This window comes from Oreochromis niloticus, linkage group LG5 (assembly GCF_001858045.2).
Source record: "Oreochromis niloticus isolate F11D_XX linkage group LG5, O_niloticus_UMD_NMBU, whole genome shotgun sequence".
Taxonomy (NCBI): Eukaryota; Metazoa; Chordata; class Actinopteri; order Cichliformes; family Cichlidae; genus Oreochromis; species Oreochromis niloticus.
In genome coordinates this window covers 4,427,566-4,452,664 of record NC_031970.2, presented here as the reverse complement: position 1 = coordinate 4,452,664, position 25,099 = coordinate 4,427,566, and the positions used below count along the sequence as shown (strand labels likewise).

Here is a 25,099-nt window from a genome sequence, read left to right as displayed (position 1 = left end):
TGCCACTCTCAATTAAATCTGAGGACAAAACACACAGAATAAAGACTGCAGCTGTGCCTGACCCATCCCTTAATTCTGAGGCCAGATGTGTGGGGATGCATTCATGACGATAAATTAACAATAGGGGAACTAGCGGGGCAATAATGAGACAACCCGTAATACACTAATGGTGTTACAGGTGGAGGCCTGGAGGACATTTTTCCTCCTCATGTTTTCTGACTGTTTCTTCACTAGTTTTGCATTTAGCTAGGGTCAGGGTCAGTGCTGGTAGCATGAGGCGATGCCTGGACCCCTCAGAGGTTGCTTAGTTGGTCCACCTCCTCCAGGATGACACATCAATATGTGCCATTACCAGAGGTTTGTTGTAATTCTCATTCAGTGCATGCTCTGATGTACAAACACGAGGGGGTTCATACAAACTACCAAGTCCCTGTAATTCTTTTGAACAGCATATTAAAGGCCGGGATCACTGATGGTCTAAAGATTCATGGATGTTGTTTCCAGTTTGCTGCTTCAGTGCCTGGGGCACGTATCTTTTACTCACTTTTACTCATAAATCTTAGAGGGGAACACGTCAGTGGTGAAACAAAAATCTGTGTGGAAGACTGCAATCCAAATGAACAGCTGTTTCTCACATATTTAATTCTTTTCACTTGCTGAAACTGCAGCACAGATTTCTTCTTTTCTCTTTGTTCTGTTAAAGAACCAACAACACAGTAAACCATACTATTTGTCTGATAACTGCCTCACAAATGCTCCAGTAAGCACCAACACCACGAACACAGTTTAGAGGTGTCGTTTAATTGCAGCGGTTAGATCCACCAGCTGGGCATTTCAACATGACAGCATCTAAATCATCACAGGTTTGCTTCGCTCACTGTGCTCACTGCACAGATGTACATAAGAAATAAAATGAAAGCATAAAACTTTTGCAGGATGTTTACAGGGTTCATCGACACACCATCAAATAAATGAAAGTTCACTCCTTTATTGTCGTCTGTGCTGTAATACAGAGATTCTTTAGAAAAATACAAAAATGTAAACCTGTTATAAAATATACAAAAAATACAAGGATTCAAATACAAAGGGGTATGAATTTGTGGCAGTATTTTATATATTATAGGACACAGACATTCAACACAATCTTCAGGTGGTTCATTTACAGAGTGATTTTATGACTGTAATTCAGTTATTTAGATGGAATCACATATTCCTTTTTGGTGATCTTTCTTCATTCATAGTAAATTTCTGTGCACTGATTCCTGCACTGCGCTCACATTTGCTTTAATCGCTGAATAGTGATACTTCAAACATCTTAAATTCCCTTTTTTAAAAACTACAACCCAGTTTTCTCTTCACCACTTTTAACCACCGCAAAAGCATTCAGGCCTAAGATAAAAAGCTACTGTCTACATGCAAGCACGTAATGAATTTACTGAAAATGACCCAAAGGGTTTTAATATTCAGAGTGGTAATAGCACTTCATTACTTTTTTGTCATTCTGCTGCTGATTAAAATAAAACAAACTGTAATAAACACGTCATATTTAACAAAACGTACATAAGAGATCAAAGCATAAATAAAGCTATAAGAACAGGCGAATGATGGGTGGCGATGAATGAACACTGTGTGAGAAACTAATCGATTTTCACTGAATCATGTTTTGTGCTTATATTTACTACATACAGTACACTGATTACAACTAGTTCACAACATGCCTGCAACCACCTGTGTGCAGATGTTGTGCAGAGTGTTCTGGTGGACGCTGTGCGCTCACAGAGGAGTGACTAAGCAATCACAAAGCAGGCGGGCCCTAAATCATGTCATGTTTTATCCTGTTTTTTGACCATAAACTCATCATGTAAGGGTTGACTGAGGTCATAGATCAAGTGAGGCGTAGATTTAAGGCAATTCTCTATTAGCTTCACTTTTCAGACGTCCATTTTTAATACAAACTGTAGTAAACAAAAATATCCCCAAAAAGAAAATGGCAGAGGTAACATATGTCCTGGGGAACCTGAATCATCAAATCCACGTGTTTTATGACTGTTTGTCTTATAAGAGCACATTTACTTGGTAAAATGGAGACACTTTTTGTTTTGTCTGTGCCGGGCTGTCTGAGTTGGAGGATTTGGTTTGCCAAGATGTGCCGAACTCTTCTCGAAGCTTGATTTATTGTCCTCCGTTCAATCTCCCCAGAGATCTTTTGTTGGACTTGAAGCTTATAAATACTGAACAACAGTCCACAGAAATGCAGGACGGGAGATTTCAGAACTGATTAGAGTCTGAACCTGAATTTGTCACAGCAAATCTAAAAACCAGCGTGCTTACTTTGGCTGAATACTAGCTATTGCATTTTAAGCAAGTTCAATATTATTACAACCTATTAAATTTTGTTCCAAGGATACTTTATTCTTCTGAATCAAAATACTGCCATTACACAGCATTTTACTATCAAACAGACCTAACACTGTTAGCCTGTTCTCAGGCTTTGTGCTAGGACGCGAGGCTATGCTGTAGCTATGGGGTAGATTTACTGCAGTTCTATAAATCAAGCTTTAGTTTGTTCTTCTTCCTCGTCCCATTGTGCTCACTCAGAAGTCAACAGATCACTTCCTGGAGAAAAGCTGGTTCTCCAGCTGTTCCAGACGGGCGGTCATCCCAGCCAGTGGACACGTCATTAAGGAATCATATGTACTTAACATGCACACATACACACTCATTGTATGCTGTATATAGCAGAAGAAGAAAAAGCTGGCACAGATAGCGCAGAGGGGGGTGGGGTCACCTGCATGCTGAGCACCCCAAAAACTTTCAGCTTCTAAGCCAGTGAGCAAAGTCACGGGACAACAAACAACAGATATTATGTTATAAAAAACCTGAGCAATAGCAAAAGACTTAATATCCAAAACCACTTTTTGAAGTCTTTACCTGAAGGTAATGAATTACCTGATATTATGTGTTTTTTAAAGGATATGTTTCTGTGTGAGCTGCTCCAGGCTGTTCATAGTGGCCTGCTGGAACTCCACCAGACTTTCACACGCACAGGGGTCCTTCACCTCAATCTCGCCCTGACTCTCCTCTGCAGAGGGAAAAATATATGAATATATATAATATTCTTTATCGGTGTATAAATTGTGACACTTTCAGTTATCTTGAAGATGCAGACATTGCTCATAAAATGTGATGAATTGCTGTAGTTTAATTTCTTTAATTATCTCTGTTTAGCTTTAATGTCCCCTTAGAGCTCCTAACAGGTAAACCAGTAAACTACTGTTATTATTTTATGTTCGGTGCATTATTATTACACTACGGAAAAATGTTTTGTAACTGCTTTTGTTTTATTGCCTTTTCTGCAACTGTCATGTTGTATTTCTGTCAGTAGAGGGCGACAAAGAAAAGACATTGTTACAATGAATCATCAGTAAAAAACACACAAACCATCACATGAAAGTTTTTTCTGCTTAAGCTTTACTCTAGACCAAAATCTTTTGTTTCAAAAACAATGAATGTTATCAATTTCAGCTGTTTATGGTACAATTTTTAAGTGTATAAAAGGTTACAATGTGCTTTATTTGTGGAATCAACCAATGACCTTCACCATTATATAAGCTGCATGAACAGAGGGATGCAGCAGAGAAGATTTTTAAAACATAGTAGTAAAAAAAGAGCACCGATTTTTATATTATTATTCTCTTGGGGAGGATGCTCTCTTTTTTTTTTTTTTTTTTTTTTTTTTTTTTTTAACCTGTCCCGTTTGGTTCTTTTGCCATCAGAATTATTGTCTAAAGGCGAAGAAAGATGCCCAACGGATTTACTTTACCAAATTGACCATCCCAGCCTTGCCGTAATGGTCCATTTGATTCACCTTTTATTGTTTATTTTATTTTCACTTGCTGAATACGGGACAGACTTTACTGGGGGAAAGAAAGGGGAGAAAGAAAGAGGGAAAGAAAAACAGCGGGGAAGAGGGATGGGGAAAAAGGGCAAAAAACCAACAGAATAAGCAGACAAAAAAATACATATATTGATCATCTGGATCACCTGTTGAGAAAGAAAGAGAAAGCAAGCAGAAGAAAACGAGAGTAATAAACAACATCACAATGATCTATGGGAATATGACAGTAAATACTAAATGTTAGACATTATTGTGCAGCACGTAAGATCGACAGCGCACAGTGTGCTTTGAGGTAAGAGCCAAAAAGGGTGTAGTTTGTGTGTGATCACCTGTGTGTACACCTGTGAGCATGGACGCGCTTGTTTTTTTTTTTTTTTTGTTTGTTTGTTTGTTTGTTTTTTTAAAGGTTCCTTCATGTAATGATCTGCTAGAGGGTGTGGGGGGCCACTGCCCCGTCCTCCAGGGCATGAAGCAGGTATGGAGGAGATCAAAACTCCAGACATCCAGAGGCCCCCAGAACACAAGAGACCAAGGAAGATCAACAGAGGGGCAGCTGCGTCACTATCCCAGAAAGAGCTGAGGAGGATGCTCTCTTACTTTCAGGATGCTTTTTTTTTTCCTTTTTAAAAACAATTTAATTTAAATATTAAAAAAAATATATGAAAAGAGCTAAAAGAGGATTAAAAACAGAGCGCTCTCCCAAGGCCAGGATTTAATGAGTGCTTTGTTTGCACATTCTTCATCTCTTTAATAAGTTTCATCAAGTTCACATTGGTAGTTTTTTATACTTCCACCTTAGCTTATTTACTGAAGAAAAAAAAGGTGATGAAGCATTTTCACTTCCTGTGGCAGAAAGCAAGCCTTAGAATATAAACCAATGATATGCTGTCAGATTAACTTGTCTGTTTACGTGCTGTTTTACACACTGTGGTCAGGTCTAGTAGAGCATGTTACCTGGGCAGACACTGAGTTTGAGGTTCTCAGCAATGGTGCTGATGGCGGTGAAGTCAGTGGTGTAATAGAAATGTTTCTCCACAGGCTCAGACGCGATCTCACGGAGCTCATCTTCCACCGCTTTGCCAACACCCACCGCGTACATGGTGATGCCTGCATACATGCACAGGTGCAGGGTCACATGATAACTGCTGCACTGCTTGATTCAGACACTGAGCTACAGATGCCGTTATTATCATCCTGGGTCTTACCGACTTCTTTGGCCTTCTTGGCGTACTCGGTGATGTCATCCTGGGAGCGTCCATCTGTGAAAACCAGCCCGATTCGTGGAATGTTGCGGCTCAGAGGACGAGCGCCTTCTGCCTCAGAGAAGCTGTTTTCCAGCATGTGCTTCAGGGCCAGGCCGGTCATCGTACCTTTCTCCATGTATTCAACCTGAACATGGACAGTAACAACGTTTAGAGCCGTGTAGTTGAGCAGGGCCCAAAACTGTTTTATTTTTTATTCAGGATTTCATTACCTGCAGGTTCACTGCTGAGGATCTGTATGTATATATAAAATATGTCTGTACATGAATCTTTATGTTGACTTAAGCCTCACACAAGTATCACAATCTCACAATACTGTGTCACAGATCAGTGGGATAACTTCTCTCATTCACTTTACAGCTGGTCTTCTTCTGCAGGAAGCAAGAACTGCCCCCTGCTGGCCATTAGCAAGAATGCAGGTTTAAGTTACTTCCACTGTTTGATGTTTCAAACTGTCTGTCATTGATACAACAAACAAACAAACAAATAAGAAAACAAACAAACAGAAGCACTACCTTCATAACTGCAGCTTTGATCTCATCAGCTGTGTGGTACATGTTGAGGGAAAACTCTGTCCTGACCCGGCTCGAGTACTGAACCAGACCGACTCTGGTACCGTGAGCAGACACATCCAGAGAGTCGACGACCTGCAGGGACCCGGGTGAGGTGACGAATATTCAGCATTTTATTATTTTAAGATTATTTTATAGTTTTTAAGATCTCAGACAAAGATGTCAAGAATTATCACTACCTAAAATTACATTTGTAAAATATATTTTTGCTGAATGTCCAGGAAATGTTGTTTTAGTTGTTTATTATTTCTAGAGCCAAAACAAGAAAGTGTTTCCTCCTGCAGTAATTCATATTTGATGGCACTGTTTTATTCTCGACCATCCTGCATGTGCAGGTATGGAAATATGAAAGAATACTACAATTTGGCAGTAAAATGCTCAGTGTGTTAGAAAATACTTCCAACCTGGTTAACAAACTTTTTGACAAGCTCGAAGTTTTGAGGGCGGACACTCTTGGAGCCGTCGATCAGAAGCACCAGGTCGATGTTTGCAGACTTGCAGGCTGAAGAAGAGCGAGAAAGATGAAGGACGGGAGGCTTAATTATTTGATTTATTATATAAAGAAATTAAGACAGTAAATACTAAATAAATACTGCAACACAAATACCACAGTAAAAAGTAAGTAAGTAACCTATAGCCCCACATGAGTCACTGCATGATTATTCAGAGTTTACAGGTAACTTTCCAAAAGTGGAGTTACTTGGTTTGATGTGTGGAGGTAAAGTTATGGAGTTGGACATGATCATTTGGATTTTACATATTTGTATAAATGTTGTTTATGTCAGTAAGGAAGTTGGATAAATACAAACTGATGGTGGGATTAAATAAGAGTGAACTTCTTCCCACTCAGAATAGCTGGAGCGATACTGAAGTGCATTTTTGCTTTGTTCAAGGTATTTTTTTTTTCTTTTCCTAAATGAACTTTTGTACTGTTTACATCATCACAATAAAATGAACAAAACAAAACAAAACAAAACAAAACAGGGTAATAAAGCTCAGTTTCACTGAGAGCCACATACATGGCAGAGTTATTATTAATATTATTATTAATATTATTGTTGTTGTCGTCATAGTGACAAAGGATTGCTTTCAGATGTCCGCAGCAGTTGGAAAGCGGGGTGGGGGCGTAGCTCTTGAAGCGATGATAAATGAGACTCTCTCTCTGCCCCAGAATGTGATGTGAAGCTTACTGGCAGGCACGCTGGTATTCGCTCGCCCTCCCAGGAGGAATAAAAAAATCCAAAGATCTTCGTCTTTGTCCAGCTCGTTTCATCCAGACATCACTGAGCTGCTTTTAACATCAGTTTGAGATCATTGTACATCTTTATTTCCTTTCCTGAGACATAACCTCTGCTCGGGGTCTGAATGTTTTTTCCTTTCGGTGAGAGTCACCTGATCAACGTCCAGCTGCCACTGAAAAGCCCTGAATCTGAATCCTCCTCTGTAATAGATTTCTTATGCTTTGGCTTAAAATATAGTGAAGCTCAGCAGTGCAGGTTAATAGTTTATCTTTGAGCTTTGTTGTCTTAGACTGATTTAATAAAAATCCTGCATTTTTTCAGCAGCGTTTCTGCTGGTTCACACAGGATCCACAGCATCTTAATCCTGAAGCAGCTCTCTCTGCACAGAGTGCTGAGTTTCTTCAAACTAACTCGGGGCTGCTGAAACAGGTCAGACGATTTTGCATTTGCACAGATGATGACTTACTGCCGCAGCTCCTGCCGTCGTCCTGTAGCAGCTGTCCCTCGGGGCAGATGCAGTGATAAGAGCCTGGAGTGCTCACACACTGGTACTCACAGCCGTGCTCCACTGTGTTACACATGTTCATGTCTGACAACACACAGACAGAAAGCACATATTACACCATAGCAGAGAGAGACACATGCCAGCCAGACCTCAATAAACCTGTTCACCTGCAAGTAATGCACAACAACTAAAGGTTTAGTGAACAGGTGTGGAAGAGTTGGACCCCCACAAAACCTCGGGGAGGTCAACACTTATTCTTGCTGCTGTTCTAGTCAAGATTATGGTGAAAACCACCTAAAAAAAAACATTATTTAATAACAGCATCATTATTTAGCAACATCATAGATTTACTGAATTTTAAAAAATGTGTCTTATTGAACCCCCAATAAGATGGCCGGGCAGAGAAAGACTCATTAATCCTTCCACAAGTTCAGCTACACAAACCTTTTGAAGAACTGATGCTGTTCATCGAAAGGCTCCAGCAGAGCTGTGTGCGTTTGGGTTTTAGAGGAGCTCTAATGGGCACCAACGTAAAAGGAACAAATGCACAAGATTTATAAAATAAACAAAAGCTGAGCTATAAGAAAAAAAATGTTTTTTCACAACCATTTTGTTTTCTGAAATAAAAAATGTGATTAATCTAGCAGCCTTCACACATGGTGTCAACCTGGGAATCGACACCATGGCCGTTAAGAAGCGGAGCTCCAACAGCCGGTTTCTGCCTGTTTATTTCACTTATCTAGAGGATGATATTACAAAAGAATCTCTCTACAAACTAAATGAATATGCCAGTCCTCATTAAAGCGTGCTCATAACTTTTCTTGGATAATAAGTAATTCCATAAGAAATGTATCTAGAATTTACATCGATCCTTCAATGAAGACCTGAACTCATCGCGGTTTCCACAGCACCTTTGGGAGGCCTGACGGAGTGAATCAACAGCTCAGTGACATCTTTTAGTGACCACTCCCTGCTTTTTTTCAAAATGATAGTGGTTGGAAGCAAACAGCAAAACAAATTTAAAGCAAGGTTTTCATGTGAGATTCACTGACTTGTGCAGGTCTTCTTGTCCTTGTTGAGTTTGAATCCTTTGTTACAGTCGCAGCTGAAGACGCCCGGAGCGCTGACACAGATCTGCTCACAGTCGTGCTTTCCCTCAGCGCACAGGTCAATGGCTGAGTAACACACACACACACACACACACACATACACACACACACACACACACACACACACACGTTATTCCCAATTTATAACATTATAGTGAGTGAATGTGACTCTATGTGTCTATGATGAAATGTGTTAAATAAAAGTGATGTTTCCAAACTGTTCAGAGACCCAGATGGAGTCAATTTTCAGTCCTTGCTCTAAAGGAGCCGGAAACAACAACTATTTCATATTAATAACTCATAGACCGAACAGGAGAAAGAGCAGTCTTTTCTCTGACTTGAGTGTGTTTCTGCAGGTGCGTGTACACCTGTGTGTATTTGCAGGAGGGCTTGACTAACGTGTGCAGGTCTTCTCGTCCTCATTGAGCGTGTATCCATTGTTGCAGTCGCAGGTGTAGACGCCCGGCGCGCTGATGCAGATCTGTTCACAGTCGTGCTTCCCCTCAGCGCACAGGTCAATGGCTGAACAACACATCGAGTTAAAGTGTGTAATTGTGATTAAGATGTTTTTTTCTAAACATTTATCAGCGTCTGAGCCAAACAAATATACTTCTTACATCTGCTTTGGATTTTGCTCTCAGAGGTTTCCAGTAAGTGCTCAGATAGATGGACTAAATGCCAGATATTAATTTCTGGAAATGGTAGACATCATGCAATGACCCCAAACTCTGAGATGACAGGATTTATTCAAATATAAGCACGCTATCCTGTTTTATTCATCTGGACTCCTTTAAATGATAAGTTTGAATCTTTGAATCAAAATCATAATTCACTGTGAGTCACACTTATGTCTTATAAACTGTGTATTCAAAGGCGACTGCAAATTATTTAAAAATGTCTCCTTTTTGCGAAGAACTACAGTTACACTGTGTCTTACTCATGCTGTGAAGATGTGTACAGCTTCAGGAGAACAGGAAGTCTTTGCTCCCCCAAAGGTTGTAAATGGTCTTAATTTTAAAGGTTCCTGATGAAGAGGTGCTCTGCTCAGCTGCTCTGCTGCAGCTGTTGTTGGGTAATTGTCGCTACATGAGTCTGACACCTTACATGAGGTCCTCAGTAAACGCTTCCTGCCTTTTTTCTACCACAACACAATGTGCTCTTGCTCAACTGAGTTTTTTAAACATGCTATAAGTAACAAATAAACTCAGTTTCTGAGGTCCTGGTGTCTGATGTAGAGCTGCTTTTAAGCTAAGCATTGCTAACAAACATAAGACTGGTCCCAAAGCCAAAAGGCTGACAACAGAAAACTCAACACTTTGAGGCTGAAAGTCAGAACGACTAATGTCAGGAAATTCACAGAAGCAGGCCACAGATGTAGAAGTTGGCGTTATTTAAATGGGAAGAAAATGAGGACTCCATCAGCCAGTCATTGGTAATTTTGTAGCCCCTCTCATAACCTCTGATGTCAGTCCTTCCAAAGTTGGGCCCAAGGTCCACTAGATTTATTTTTATGTTAAAGAGCATGGAAATGCATCAAAAGTAGGAACTGACAGCACCTCAGTGATGGATTCATTCTGCAGACCGATCGGGACTCTGTCTATTTTGTGTAACAACTTCCTGAGATCCTAAGCAAACTTATTTTCTTCTTTAAAACTTTAAATGACATTTTCTCTTTGCTGTTTCATCCTTAAAGTCAGCTTCTTTAAGTCGGTGCTGAATAACTTCAAAGCAGTTTATTCATTTTTATGTTGTTTGTAACTTTGTTCAGAAAAGGTGCCTCAGCTGTAAAGACACACGACATGCTTCCTGATGCACTGGGCGCAGCATGTATTGTAGTAAATGTTAAATAGTTCTAGTCTTTAAAATTAGTCATGTGTAAATAACATTCACCAGTAGTCGCTGTGAAGCAAGCACTCATTTCAGGCATCAGATGACTCTGAACACGTCAGGTTTCAGACGGCTTTTTTTCTACTTTTGGATCTATGATGTCACAGAGGGGATATACCTAATACAAAGCTCTGGATGTGAAACTCTTGGGAGCGAACACAGCTTGTTTCAGACAGAATTTGAACTGAAGGCCTGCATGGAGTTTCAGTATAAGATGGATTATTTTGAATCATGCAAAGCCTCAAAGATGGAGGTGGAAATAAGCAGAATAGGGCTTCTTTAATAATCACATGCTACCCCACTGGTCATGCTAGGAATCGAATGCTCTGCTTTCTGCCACATTGCTGTTGTAGCAGAAGTGTGCTAAGAACACCAAACATTGGTATTTTAGGCCTTTGCATGCTCTCTACTGTACCTGTGCTAATTTTTCCATGCTGAAACACTCCTTGAATTATTCCCGTATCTTGAGGAATTCTATAAAGTTTGAGTGGGGACTGAAAAAAAGCTACTGCATATTAGTCATGCAGCTTTATTCTGGCACCATCTCTCAGGTCTTGACTCGATTGTTTAAAAAAAAGCGATCATTAAAGTGTTTTTCATCATCTTGTGGTGACCTCAAAAAATGATAATTTAGTAGTGTGGATTTCTTCCAGTGCTCTACATAATGTCATGATTAGCTAGTAACCAAATCCAGAGATACATTTGGGAAACGTTAATGTTCTAAATCATGCATTAGCAGTTGGGTCAGGCCGGTGTCAGTGTAAAGAAATCAGATCCTCACCTCCGTCATAACAGCAGTGGACATCGTGGCTGTGTTATTAACCATTAATGATTTTTCTTCCATGTTCGCTCTGCTTACCCTGGCAGGTCTTGCCGTCCTCCAGCAGCCTGTATCCCTCGTTACAGCGACAGCGATAGCCATTGAGCACGCTCACACACTCGTGATCGCAACTGTGGTTCCCAAACGAACAGTAGTCGATCACTGAGGGGAGGAAAGCAGCGAGGCCATGAGCAGCAGAGAGGACAGCAGCCACATGTGTGGGTTGCATTTATGTTCCCCTTGTCTCTCAGTTAGTCTCGACTTTTACCTGCTAGCTCTGTCGCAAATATGAACCTCATTTGTGAATAAGTCTTACTGCAATAAGCTGATATACGTTATTCAAATGCAATGAAATGATCATTTCTAACTATATATTTCTACATGTGTTTTCTACTGCGAGGGTTCACACTGTTGGTTAAAAGGTGAGCCGCGAGGCGGCGATGCTCTCGGTGACTGACAGGTGCTCTCCATCTCTTAGTGAATGCCACAATCATGCAAACACTGAGCTGTAACGGAAGCAGTATCTTGCAAGTGTTGGAATATTTCAGTCGCTGAGCAGTTGGACTGATATTTATCATTCAACATGCCGGCGTATCACTCAAACCTGATGGCCCCCGAAACCAGGCTGGTGGGGAACATGGCTTTGCTCCCCGTCAAAACTCAGTTTAAAGGACCAGCCAGAGGAGACGTCGTAGATTCTGATATTATTGACGAGGCTATCTACTACTTCAAGGCCAATGTTTTCTTTAAGAACTATGAAATCAAGAATGAGGCAGACAGGACACTGATCTATGTCACACTCTATATTTCTGAATGCCTAAAGAAGCTACAGAAGTGCAGCTCCAGGAGCCAGGGAGAAAAGGAGATGTACACTCTGGGCATCACAAACTTTCCCATTCCTGGAGAACCTGGCTTCCCCCTTAATGCTATGTATGTCAAGTCTGCAAACAAGCAAGAGGAAGAGACTATGAGGGCCTACCTCCAGCAGCTCCGACAGGAGACTGGCTTGAGGCTATGTGGTCGTGTGTTTGACCCCCAGACAGATAAACCCAGCAAGTGGTGGGTTTGCTTCGTCAAGAAGCAGTTCATGAACAAAAGCCTGTCAGCCCCTGGACAGTGAGCAACTAGGACTGCAGTTTTCTACACTTGCAAGATGGATTTTTGGGTGGGGTGGTAAAGGAGAGTCTGCTTTTGTGTTAATATTTTATACAGTTTATGTTCAAGCATGTCTTCACTTGTATGGATGCTGATTATATTGAGCTGGTGCTTAATTCAATAAAGCAATTATGGAGACGAAAAAAAAAAGAAGAGCTGTAACTGATTATGTGAAAAGCTCGTACTCGCTTTCTGTCCCAGGATTTCAAACCATAACTGACGTGCTGGCTCACACGGAAACTTTCTCATACTTTGATGAACAGTCCAGTGAAATGTCTTCTGAAACATTTGAGGCGAGAAAATCAGCAGACTGAGTCTGTGTATCTTAGATAAACAACAACGATTGTCAAAGGTTTTCAGAAGAAACACATCATACCAGATGTTCCAGTTTCCATAAACTAGCTTAAACCTCAGCCTCATGCTAATTAGGAGTGTGGGACTCGATGTCCTGGCTTATGAAACACAGCATGAATAGAATGCATTGAAATTAAGGCTCTAGTGTAAACATACTGTACTGTTTGAGAATTTATGCTTGTTAACTTGTGTTTTAGAGATTTTCATTTAAATGCTTCTCATAAATCAGCCTCATGTGTCCTGCCTGTGTGCAGTTAAGGTGGGCGTACATGGAGTTGTACGTTACTTCCTGCAGTGTGAGGAAAGTTTCAAAGCAGATCTACGACCAAATGTTTTATTGTACAAACTGGAGACGGAGGAACAAAATGCAAACCCACACTCACCAAGCAGCAGAATCAATGACAGCAGAACACATTTCAATCAATAACATAAAGGTGATCGATATGAGATGTGTGAATTTGCACGCGTGTGTGTGTGTGTGTGTGTGTGTGTGTGTGTGTGTGTGTGTGTGTGTGTGTGTGTGTATGTATGTATGTATGTATGTATGTATGTGTGTGTGTGTGTGTGTGTGTGTGTGTGTATGTGTGTGTGTGTGTGTGTGTGTGTGTGTGTGTGTGTGTGTGTGTGTGTGTGTGACTAACTTGAGCAGGTCCTCTGGTCGTTGTTCAGTTTGTATCCTTTGTTGCAGTCACAGGTGAAGGAGCCCGGGGAGCTGACGCAGATTTGTTCACAGTTATGTTTTCTCTCAGCACACAGATCTATGGCTAAACACACACACACACACACACACACACACACACACACACACGAATGATATTACTTTTTAAAAGCACTCTCCAGTGTTTGTTTGATTTTCTGGTCTAAAACTGACTTTTTCTTTTCTTTTATTCTGTTTTTTCTGTCACACATGTGACAGCGGCGCTTTTTTTTCCTGAGATGTCATACACTTTGCATTCTAGCCAATCATTTTACCTTTGCAAGTGTAGTAGGCGGGCCCAGGTACGTACGTTCTTTTAGAGCAGAGCTACAGATTAAAAATGCCCAAGACGAAGCCGTCAAAAGTCTGGCTGTACTTCACAGCAAATGATGCAAACTCAGCAGCCTGCAACAAGTGCTTTAAGCTGATACTGTGATACTGTGCAAAGGAGGTAACACCTCAAATCTGATGAAACACCTGGTGATGCATAACGTTTTTTTAAAAGCCGAGAAATGCACCGTATTTGATAGCTTGCTGCGAGACCTCACACCGAGCACATCTACTGCAGGTGTGGTGCCTGTTATCGGACCCGGAGTTAGCAACATCCCCCAAGAACCCGAAGAGTAGAGTCCTGGCCCCTAGCCCTGCCAGTGTAGCAGAAATGATGATGGATGATGATGGCAGCAGCAGCCGTTCTTCTCTGCGTGAGTAGCTTAATATTGTTCGTGTGTAATTTACGTTGAGTAGGCTAACCACGTTATTAAAATAATGCACGTAAGGTGAACTAGCAAACACCATCGTAGTTACATGCGGCTGTCTTCTTGTTTGATGGCAGATACTCCCTTCACCCTGGCCAAAAAGGCTAAAATGACCAAAGAAAAAGTGGGAAACAGCTAAACATGAGAGGTTTTTGGACAAAGTTTGTGTTTTTTCCATTGTTTAAGCACTGCTTCCAGCCAAGAGTGATACCATATATGCCCTATAGCTGCAGAAAAGGCTAACATTGTTATCTTTTTACAAAAAAACAGCTGAACATGAGAGGTTTTTGGACAAAGTTTGTGTTCTCCATTCTTTAAGCACCGGCACATTTCAAAAGTACCGGTTTGGTACTGGTATCGGATAAAACCTAAACGATACCCATCCCTATTTTGGTGTTAGTCCAGTGCTTTTAGTTTTTGATTATTCTTACCTGTCATTAAGTGTGTTCACCTGTGTTCCTCTCCCTCCTGTTTCCCATCATTAATCACTCTGTGGGGCCTGACTGTTCTCTGTCCTTTGTTAAACTGTCTGTGCTCTTTTTGTTTTTCCCTGAAACTTTTTTGAACTTTGTTCTGAGATTTTGACATTCACCCAATAAAAAAGAGTTATTTTCTTTTATTCTTTCTTTCTTTGTTTAAAATTTATTATACATATATACTTCTTTCTCTTAAAAGTGCCCTTTTTTCACTTGTACTGAATGGTTTTGCATACAATTTTCATTGTTCAAAAGCACAATGACAATAAAGATTCTGATTATACCACCTGCCTGCAGAATTTCTACTACTTCTCCTCTAGTAGAAGACAAAAATAAAAAAATAGAGTTCAAAAAGGGAAAGACTGTTCAATTATCAATTTGTCATTTTAATATCAGTTTCATGTCAGTTTTCCTTTTGATTTTGCTGGTCGCTGTATATAGTTCAGTATAGTGGGAGCAAACTGCAAATTACCTCTGCATGTCTTCCCGTCATCGTTCACAGTGTATCCGGGCAGACAGAGGCAGTGGTAGGATCCAGGAGTGCTCTCACAGATGTGCTCACAGCCGTGGTCTGACTCCAGACACAGATCCACGCCTGTGTCAGATCAGCATTCACAAAATCAGCTTCAATATATTTAACTTAAAGGTTATTATCACAAAATCAAAATAATATTCCCAACAACTTTGTTACTGTTCACAATGTTTTTTCCTGTAGAAAGGAATCATCGGTGCCCCTGAAGGAAAACTGTAAAATGAAAAGCTCTGAGAACCAAAATGAATCAAAGAAGTGGTTTTAGCCCTGCTGTCACCTCTTAGCTACAGGACTCATCATTTTCACTGAGAGCCTATTTTATTTCATTGGTTTACTTTTTGTATTTATTTTATTCGTCTGCATTTTGCATCTCCCACCACAGGATACCAGACTGTTTTTTTTTAGCTGTAGTCCAGTGTTGAATAATAGCAGCATGAGGAAATATCGAGCACTTAAGGGATTTGCAGAGGTTGTTATGAAAAAGTATTAGGTTATGTGCGGTCAGACGGGCATTTTTATTTTTTGTTTTAACTCGAGCTAGACGTTGTGTTTTTAATTACATAAAAAATCTATGTTGCCCCAGATGAAGCCAATGTCATGAAATTTCAATCCCAAAGATTTAACTGAAGTTTTTTACTGGTCTTACATTAAGATGACTTTAAATAAAAGTGATCCATTTGTAATACAAAATCTTTTAGATGGAGATTTTATAGAAACACAAGTTCCAAATCCTTAAAGACTGGAGAGTTTTTACATTCCAGTAAGATTTTGCACTCACACGAATCTCAAAACTTACTAGTTACACAACTCATCTTAACTGAGTCCAGCTCAGGGTAAATGTTATTTTTTTGCTGATTAAAAGCTGAATTTTTTTTTGGAATAATCTCATAATCGTCATTCTTCTCAGGTACAATGAAATCTTATATTGAAATAAAAACACTGTATGATATATAAGTGGTAACAGGTAAATGCAGAATCTAAATAAATTACACAATATAGCACAAGTATTAGAAATAATAATAAAAATAAAAAGCACCAAATGTAGAAGTTGTTTGTATACTTTAAGGTTTTGTATTTCCAGTCCTGCAGTCTTACCGCAGAGCTTATCCTGGAACTGGATGCCAAACTGGTGAATGAGATCAAAGGACTCAACCAGGAAGACGTGGTCCTCGAAGGGCGGTGATGCCATGGCCCTCAGTGATGTCATATCTGCCCTGGCCACGCCCACAGCATAGATCTCAATGCCTTTTTCTCTTGCCTCAGCTGCCACCTCAGCCACGCGGTCCTGAGGACGTCCGTCTGTCACGATCACGGCCACATTTGGAACCTGAAGGCATCGGCAGAACCAACCACAGACAGCTGTTATTGACGTCCCCTCCATCTTTGTTTTTTTAGCCCATAAATTCAGAAACATTTTATTGTTTTAATTATTTTTTTTATATTTTTATTATCCTAAGAGCTAACTTCATCAGGTAGAGTTTGGCCTGCCAGGGCCTCAGCTATTGACTGCTGTCCAATCCACACTGCACTAGACCCTTACAGCAGTTCATCTACACTTTTTTTATTCCTTAATGTCTTTTGTGTCCTTGGCATGTCCTCCCAGGAGGCCCAGGACACAATGGAGAGATTATATCTCTTGGCTGACTTGGGAATGCTTTGGTGTCCCCCCCAGAGGACCTGGAAGGGGTAACCCTGGGTTTAGACTGCTGCCCTCATGACCCAGATAGAAATGTCTGTATGTATGGATAGTTCTGCTAAACGTTCGGCTATAACAAAGTTCTACAGAACAGTAGTTACTGGATGAGATACGCATATGCACAGCCCCTAACTAGCTTTACCACTGGTTGGCCACTCCTTGTTTCCTTGTGAAAGGGGGGGGGCTCAGGATCAGAGCAAAGGTGAAGTTGAAAGCTTGTTAGATGGTATCAAATCACAGGCTCAGTTACAGAGTTTTCAACCATGTGAACATTTGACTTTTTGCACATAAAAGAGGTTTTGTTGAATGATATTTATTTTGGTGATGATTTAAATGCAGACAGTTAAAAAGGAAAGTAAAGATTTAAAATGCCTGAAACCACCAGCACAACTAAAGGAAACTGGTTACTGGTTACAAAATGGTTCATTGGGTATAAGACATCCAATAAGTACCTTTGGCCTGTCTCCAGCCTCAGCAGTAAAAGCTTCATTCATCATGTATCTGATGGCGAGTCCGGTCATGGTACCCTGAGCGAGGGGGATGATCTGATTGATGGCTTTCACTATGTTGCTCAGCCTGGCATGAGTCTTCAGAGTGAACTCAGTGCGGACCTGAAAGCAGTGAAGTACACTCAAAGATTAAAACATCATCTTAAGACCAGGTAGTGATGAGAAGGGTTAGCTGTCAAGATGAAGGAGTACAACATGACAGGAGGTCTGGGTCCTGTCTGGTTACTCTACCTGACTGGAATATTGAACAACTCCCACTCTGGTGGCATTTAGTCCAATATCCAGGGTGTTAATGATGTCAATCATGAACTTCCTCATGGTCTCAAACTCATGTGGCCTAACGCTGCGGGAGCTGTCGATGAGGAAGACTAGATCCACCGGACCGATCTTACATTTCTGCGCAGGTTCTGGAAGAAAGAACAAAAGCAGAATCTGTTCAAACTGGATGTTTCAATAATGGAAAAAGAGTTCAAAGAGAGGTCAGCAATCCTCAGACCTCAGAAGCTCCAAATTTAAATTTGGTGAGATCCCAGAAAACATGAAAAATGGGGATTTTTATTGTGTCGTAATATATTATTCAAATTATTCCCCAACAAATCCATCACTCCTGTCTGAGTGATGTTTACCACAGTGTCCAGCTCAGGAAGCTGCTGAGCCTTTTTTTAAATATATTTGTAATCTGTGTTTAATGAATTTCAGTGGGACGCAGTGGGCTGTTTCACTTTCAGGAGCTGTAGTAGTAAAATGTGATTTCGACACATCTTTTGCATGAATCACAGACGTGGCCTCTGCAAGATGTTAATACATGCAGGCGACTCACAGGCCCCAAACAGTCGACTGCTAATGTTCACATGAGAAGGTGTCGTGTCTCGTGTGAAAGGATCAGGGCTGTTTCGGTGCTCTGAGGAAAACCTAAACCATTTTACTGTTGTGACTGATCAGTGGGAGAAAAGGCTGCTTCTCTCTTTTTTTGACTTTCTTTTTAAATTGTGTGGATTTTACTCTCTTTCTGAAGCACAGCAGCCACAGAGGCCTTCCTCAAACATCGGTACAGCGTTCACATTATTTACCACCTGAGCGCCGCTTCTCCGTGGCGTTAGCTGCCACAGGACACCTGTTTTTGTCTTTATTTTTTTCGGACGCGCTCCCATGTTGTAACATCATCTAGGTTCAAAAGCGCTGCCGTCATGAATGAGGTATGAGGTGGGCTTGTGTTTGTGGTGTGGCTTTACGAGTTGGAAAGAAACTGTCTGATTAATGCCCATCCAGAATTTCTTCACACAAAGTGAAAGTCAGAACAGACGAGACTCAGTGTCAGAATAAGTAGATGTGTGGGACGGCTGGAATCCATCTTTAGGTTCAAATAAACGTCAGCAGTGGCCAATTTTTAACGCCTTATAAACACGTCCACTGCATTGTCTGGTCACATAAATCAGGTCAGCCGCAGATGTAATGTATAGGTGTCAGTGATACGTCCTGAAACATTCGTGCCTTTCACAGAAGTCATAATTCACACGCTTGTATAAAGAGTCCTATTCAGTGACCTGCAGTGGCAACATTTACAGCTTCTAACTGCTGCTGATTTTTCTTTTTCTAAAAAAGTCCCCAACCCTTCTTTTTTACATTTTCTATCTAAATTTGGGTCTCTACTGTTTCTTAGTCCTAATTTGGTCAATTAAATTAAACCGTGACTCTAAAAGTTAAAGATAAAAACAGTTTTGAAAGAAAAAGAGCCACACGCACGTCACTGTGTGTTCATAGTTAGCTAACACGATTTCAGTCATCACCAACACAGAATATTAGACAGTTTAAATTTAAATGATTATGTTTTCCTGAGGACACATTTACATGTTAATATCAAACATGTCGAAAGCTTAAATAACAAAGACTCTGTGTAAATGTGGGTGCATCCCTGTGAGCCAAAAGCTCAACAAGGACGCCACCAAGGATTAATTTGAGCTGTTAATCATGCAAAGCCACCCTAAAAGTAAAAAAAAAAATACAGTGCTGGTAAAGGTGTAATTGTGCTATCAAATGGTTGTTTAAACCATGGTTTATAGTTAGCGACTCGCTGCAATCCACTTGAAGCACCTGATTTAAAATCTCCCCATAAATCATAGCTTAGCATTATTTAGCCTGGTTATACTGACTCTGTGTTTCCATTGTGATCCAAACCCACATTAGCTCCCAGTTCTTTTCACCATCCAAATGCTCATCATTAAACATTTATCTCTCATTTTTCCAGACATCCTTTTTTTTAATTCATTTTCTTAAAATTAAACTATGCCCTCATTTACATACCCTGTTTAAGAAGAGAAACATTTTTATTTTTAAAATAATTTTCAGTGATTCTCACAGTATCTGCACACTGACCTGTTTTTGGTCTGGCTGTTGCGAGGACAGCCAGGGTCAACAGGATGAATGCGCTCAGTTGTCTCATCTTCATCCAAATGATATCGATCGAGCAGACGGGCCGCTCGCAGCTGGGCTCAGATAAATTGGAACAGGATCAAACTGTGAAGAAAAGACGAGCAAGATAGCGCCCACTTTGAGACTCAGTCACACACTGCAATGCAATGCTGTCATAAAGCTTTAATGTCTGCAGATGGAAGAGGTTAGGATGGACAGATTAGTCTGCGAGACATCAAACTTGGACACAGGAGATCACTCTTTCCTTCTTTTCCATGCTGACGATCCTCGAACAGGCACGAGCCTCATCAGCACATACCTCGATTCTTATCTAATCCTTCAAAGTTATTTGTGTGTAATATGTGTGCCTAAACACACACAAATTAAAAATTACCTCTGGAAGACATTCCTAGATCACATCAGACACACTTAATCATTCTTGAGAGCAACTGAAGTGCTTTGTCCTTTAAGCTTTGTCCTCATTAATACCAAACGCATAACTTGTGTCCTACGATTCAGGCCTGACGACTCTGTATGACGATGACTGTGACAGATTTTTAAATATAATGTGAATTTAATTGTGAATGGATGTCTAAATTAAAAATCACCTCCACCTGTGTGGCTCACCATGTTATTTGTATTAGCAGCTGTTGGTCATGTAGATACGTTCTGGATTTTATTACACTATTACTGAATACATACACAACAGGAATGTGTTTTCAGGGGTTCTAATGATGAGGGAGATTATTTCTGAACCACTGCCGTGATGCGTACTTGGATGGAGCTTTAAAATGGAAGATTTTCTGGGGGTCTGAGGACAAAAGCAACAAAAACTCATCGGCATCTTCAGTGTTTTCATTAAGAACACAGCAGCTGTCTTATACCTTATATTTTGGAACATATTCTCCACTCACACAACTGAAAAATGTTTAATCTCTTGAAGCTCATCAGAGTGATTAGAGACTCTGTAAAGTGTTAATAATGGCAGTGAAACATTCCAGTCCTGCCCCTTCATAAAACACTCAGCGTAACACACCTGGATAAGGTGCACAGCAATACCTGCTAATAGAAGGCTGCAGGCAGACACACAGAGCCTAATGTACCTGCAGGCGAGCAGCTCCAGCAGCAGCACGGGGATAATGATAAAGTCTGGGACGTGTTTATGTTTGAGGCACTGGGTCAATTCAAACAGGCAGCATGAAAGCCACCTCTCTTTCATTTAGGCACACAGAGAGGGGTCCTTCGGGGGTTTATCGCTGTCTGACTGGCAGCCAGAGACTGCGGTCATCACTGGCTCAGATTAGAGTAATGAGTCAACAGATGTAGCCGAGCACATAGGCTCTTTTTTCAGTTTGTGTCTCTGTTTGTCTCGTTGCCTTTCCCTCCGTCTCCTCGCCCACTTTCTCTCGTCTCTTTCACTCTCGTCCACATATTTTCACGAGCGTCTCTGCAGCGAAAGTTCAGCCAAACATTTGGAGCACATTTTTCTTGCTTTTATGTTTTCAAGGTTAGCTGGTGGTTATGTCTTTATCATTTTGTCACTGACCTGTGCAGAACGCATCAATCACCTGAGCTTCAGTCCCTCCTATTACACAGATCTCAATTCCTCCTACCTTCAAACAAAGATGATCAAAAGCAATGTTATTTTTCTAATTACTGAAAAATAGTATTCAGTCCATTGTTACAAGTGTGTGAATAAAATGAATGTGGTTGTTATTGAGTTTGAAGTTCAGGGTGTATCAGACTACAGTCAGATGAGAAACTTTGTTCCCACTTACACAATATTAGATCCAACTCCTGAAAAGGTGAAATCCTAATCAGGGCCCTGGTAGTAATTTTAGTGAGCGTGACAAATGTGCACTACTCAAGTCACATAGGGCAGTCTCTACTGTGACGTGATTGAGTTCATGTCGGAAAATGTTTCAAGAAAATGTGTTTTTTTATGGTTTTTATGTAAGGGGACCTATTATGTTAATTTCCACCTCCATATTTCATACTTTATTAGCTTATACTCCCCCTGGGTGGCCTCAGTTTCTCTCCCTTTAAAGGCCCCAGTATACCCGCTGCACTGGTCGCTTCACCTGCCACCAGTAATGTCATCTCAGAGCCGCTTGTATTTGTGCTCAAAGGAACTGCAGGGTTTTTTTTCAGTAAGTCTTTCGTTTTCAAACTCCTCCAACATCTCCCCGTGTATACTCTGAGTCTCTGAGCTTCTTTACTGATGCGCCAATAAAACAGCAGCAGAAACTGTGCAGCACAAGGCGGCAGATAACAAAAAAATAGTTGCTCAACCTGCAGTAACAGGACATCAGGTGAGACGTCAACTTTGTCGTACAGTGCCGCTCACGACGCGTTGTAGGTCAGGTTTAAAGGGGCTCTAAGGCCAATAATCCAGTATTCTTCTAATTGGCTGTCCTTCACAAACAGAACATGTGAACAGCAGGTGGGCGGGGTTTCTACGACTGTGTGTCTGATGTGACTATATTAGAGATAACTGCTTCCTGTGACATCATACAGATCCAAGAGTAGAACAAAGTGTCAGAAACCCTGAGTTTCAGTCTGAAGTCTGAACTTTGGCTCATGTGTAATTGAAGCATTTAACACTGTAACAGCACAAACCTGCCCAAGTTCCACTGAAGCACCAAAGTTTGAAGATTTTTTAAGGTATGAACTGATTTCAGGGTCTGTAAGTGTGTGTGTGTCTGTGACTGTGTATTCATATCTTTGTGGGGACCAAAAATTGGAAGATTACTATACTTGTGAGGACTAACAGCCCTTATGGGGACCAAAGTCCTGGTCCCCATAAGTTTGAAGGCATTTTCTAGACTCAAAATGTGGTTTTAGTGACAGGGTTACAATTAAGTTATGGTTACGGTAGGATTAGGCATTAATTTTTCATGGTTAGGGTTAGGGTAAGGGGCTAGGGAAAGCATTATGTCAATGGGATGTCCCCACAAGATATGAATACCCGACGTGTGTGTGTGTGTGTGTGTTGCACAAAGACTTCTCAGTACAGCTTTCTGTACCTACATGGCAGCAACCAGCCCCCCACCTCCCCTTTTCCTGTCTCCCCCACTAAACGACAATCTACTGGATCCTGCCGCTGTTCAGCGTGTGCGCTGCAGACACACACACGTATCACAGCTCCCCCTCAGCCCAGGTCACAGAGCAGCATATGTTCTATAATTATCCACAAAGAGAATCTTTCAGCTCAGGGCCAATATTTTCTTGTTAAACATTTCATTGATGGGTTGGTGGTGAAGGCTGCCGCTCGCTGTGACTGCGAGGCTGCTAACAGTGTGTGAGTCTTACTTCGAGCTCCTGTTTCCTTCCATTAGCACAGTAAACAAACTTAAATGGTGTGCTCGCCAACCACTCTTGGAAATTTATTCACTACAATATCTTAACTGTCCACTGTGATATCAGTTTTATGAACAGCACATTATATTGTGCAACTGCAGCATGACAGTGTAATTTATTTGAATGGGCTTCCTAATGTGAAAGAAAATGTGCTTTAAATGCAAAATCACATTTAGAAAAGCAGCTAGATGCTTGTGAGGAGCAGTTTGATGCCACATACTGGAGAGTAAATCAACCGTGCAGTTTACTCAGCTACTTGTAACGAGGCAGTCAGAGAGCGGAGATACTGTTGATGTTGGCGTGAAGGTGAGATTACCACGAGAGATGAAACACAAACTGTTTCTTTAAAGTTCTTTTCGAGCTCAGGCAGTAAAAATAAACATCTGGATTTATCCACGTGTCATTTTTAAGGCTTATATTTAAGAGGGTAAAAAGTCAAACTCATAAATGTCATAATATGACCGTCACCTGTGTTTAAGGACAGCCCATCTCCAAATCATCTGCACTATTTAAGTTTGGGTTTCTCTGGTTTGGAGATTTCAGCGGAGAGGACGTTTGCGTTGTCTTGAATCTGATGGAACCAAATGGCATTCACCTCATGATGGTTAAAACTCCAATAACACATTTAAAAAACACTTTCAAAAAGTATGATCCCATTACAACCCTTGTTACATATTTTTCATGTGGGGACTATTTTCTTTCTACGGTCTACATCCATCAGTGAAAAGACTCAAATAGAGCTGAGCTTTAATTTTAGCTATCGATCCTGTTACATACAAACACATTCAATTTCATATTTCCTGTTTAGTTTATGAAAAAGTAACATTATTGTTGCCATTGCTTTCAGTGAGTTTTGTAAATTGATTAGTAAATCCATAATGAGTCGTGTCATCATCAGATGAATGCTGTGGAATATAATGTCTAATTATCTGTGATTGTAGTGATGTAACCTCCACTACACCGGTAAACACTAAAGTAAAAGTACTTACATAATTTTCACTGCTACTGTCTAAAGAATCAGTTTTATGTCTGAGGCACCATTTCCACATTTTTGCAGATTTCTTAGCGTCCCATCAGCTCGTCTGACGCCACGGACACGTCTGTGCTGTTACCGAACAAAGTCAAAGCACAGACGATCACAGACACACTTAGACAACAGCACATTATCAGGCCTGGGTTTCCTGTTAGTGCTGCTCCCTCTGGGAGAAGAACATGTTGATGTGTTTTCCTGCTTTCCCTGCACTCTCCCCTGATGTCCACTCACACTGAAGGCAGTGGACAGAAGGAACTCTCACCTGACACGAACACATTTACAGGAAGCTTAAGCTGCATTAGGCCTGGTGGTGATCAGAATTATCACGTTACTGAAGGAAAGCCTTGTAACAAATCAATTATTGGCTAAACTGATTATTTTCTGAATTAATTCATTTTTTGATTAACTGACTAATCGTTTAACTGAGAAGCAGTTTCCTTTTGGCTGTCGTTTATCTGCCTTGATTAAAACTCATCTCCAGTTTTTTAACCCAAATAAAGTGACTTTATCTTTAAATAAGAGCAAACTGAAATAAAAATCTCATCCATGAGCTGTACTCAGATTTTCAGACTTGTGGGAAACGGTTCCTTTTCTCTGCCTCTCAGAATATTTTTGCATCATTTTTGAAGAATTTAATATTTGGTAAAACAAGTTTTATAAAACATAAGAATAATAGATTTGGACCCTGGACCTACGCTGGCCATGTCCGTGTGCACGCAGAGCCAAGACAGAATGAGCAGGATCCCAGCACATTTCAGTCAAAACACTGAACATTTTTCATCTTGTTTTGGATCCATTCTTCTCCATCTGTCCCTCGCTGCTCAAC

The 25,099-nt window shown here is 40.7% G+C and overlaps 1 protein-coding gene and 1 pseudogene across 3 annotated transcripts in view; one reads left to right on the top strand and one right to left on the bottom strand.

Moving 5' to 3' along the window:
* Positions 1 to 968: 968 nt before the first annotated feature.
* Positions 969 to 25,099, bottom strand: part of matn4 (matrilin 4) — a 34,639-nt gene continuing 10,508 nt past the window's right edge. The window contains exons 2-17 of one of the 3 annotated variants that reach the window (XM_019359398.2): positions 19,845 to 19,985; positions 17,703 to 17,878; positions 17,415 to 17,573; positions 16,362 to 16,593; positions 15,207 to 15,329; positions 13,445 to 13,567; positions 11,334 to 11,456; positions 8,987 to 9,109; positions 8,531 to 8,653; positions 7,440 to 7,562; positions 6,137 to 6,234; positions 5,676 to 5,807; positions 5,104 to 5,287; positions 4,853 to 5,005; positions 2,978 to 3,082; positions 969 to 2,668 (exon numbers count right to left, since the gene is read on the bottom strand). In XM_019359398.2, coding sequence (XP_019214943.1) covers positions 2,610 to 2,668; positions 2,978 to 3,082; positions 4,853 to 5,005; positions 5,104 to 5,287; positions 5,676 to 5,807; positions 6,137 to 6,234; positions 7,440 to 7,562; positions 8,531 to 8,653; positions 8,987 to 9,109; positions 11,334 to 11,456; positions 13,445 to 13,567; positions 15,207 to 15,329; positions 16,362 to 16,593; positions 17,415 to 17,573; positions 17,703 to 17,878; positions 19,845 to 19,917 — 2,109 coding nt within the window. In that variant the 5' untranslated portion in view covers positions 19,918 to 19,985 and the 3' untranslated portion in view covers positions 969 to 2,609. The remainder of the gene's footprint in view (positions 2,669 to 2,977; positions 3,083 to 4,852; positions 5,006 to 5,103; positions 5,288 to 5,675; positions 5,808 to 6,136; positions 6,235 to 7,439; positions 7,563 to 8,530; positions 8,654 to 8,986; positions 9,110 to 11,333; positions 11,457 to 13,444; positions 13,568 to 15,206; positions 15,330 to 16,361; positions 16,594 to 17,414; positions 17,574 to 17,702; positions 17,879 to 19,844; positions 19,986 to 25,099) is intronic. The other 2 variants (XM_025907068.1, XM_019359399.2) reach the window with 2 other exon arrangements.
* LOC100695585 (actin-related protein 2/3 complex subunit 3 pseudogene) lies at positions 11,808 to 12,599 on the top strand (annotated as a pseudogene).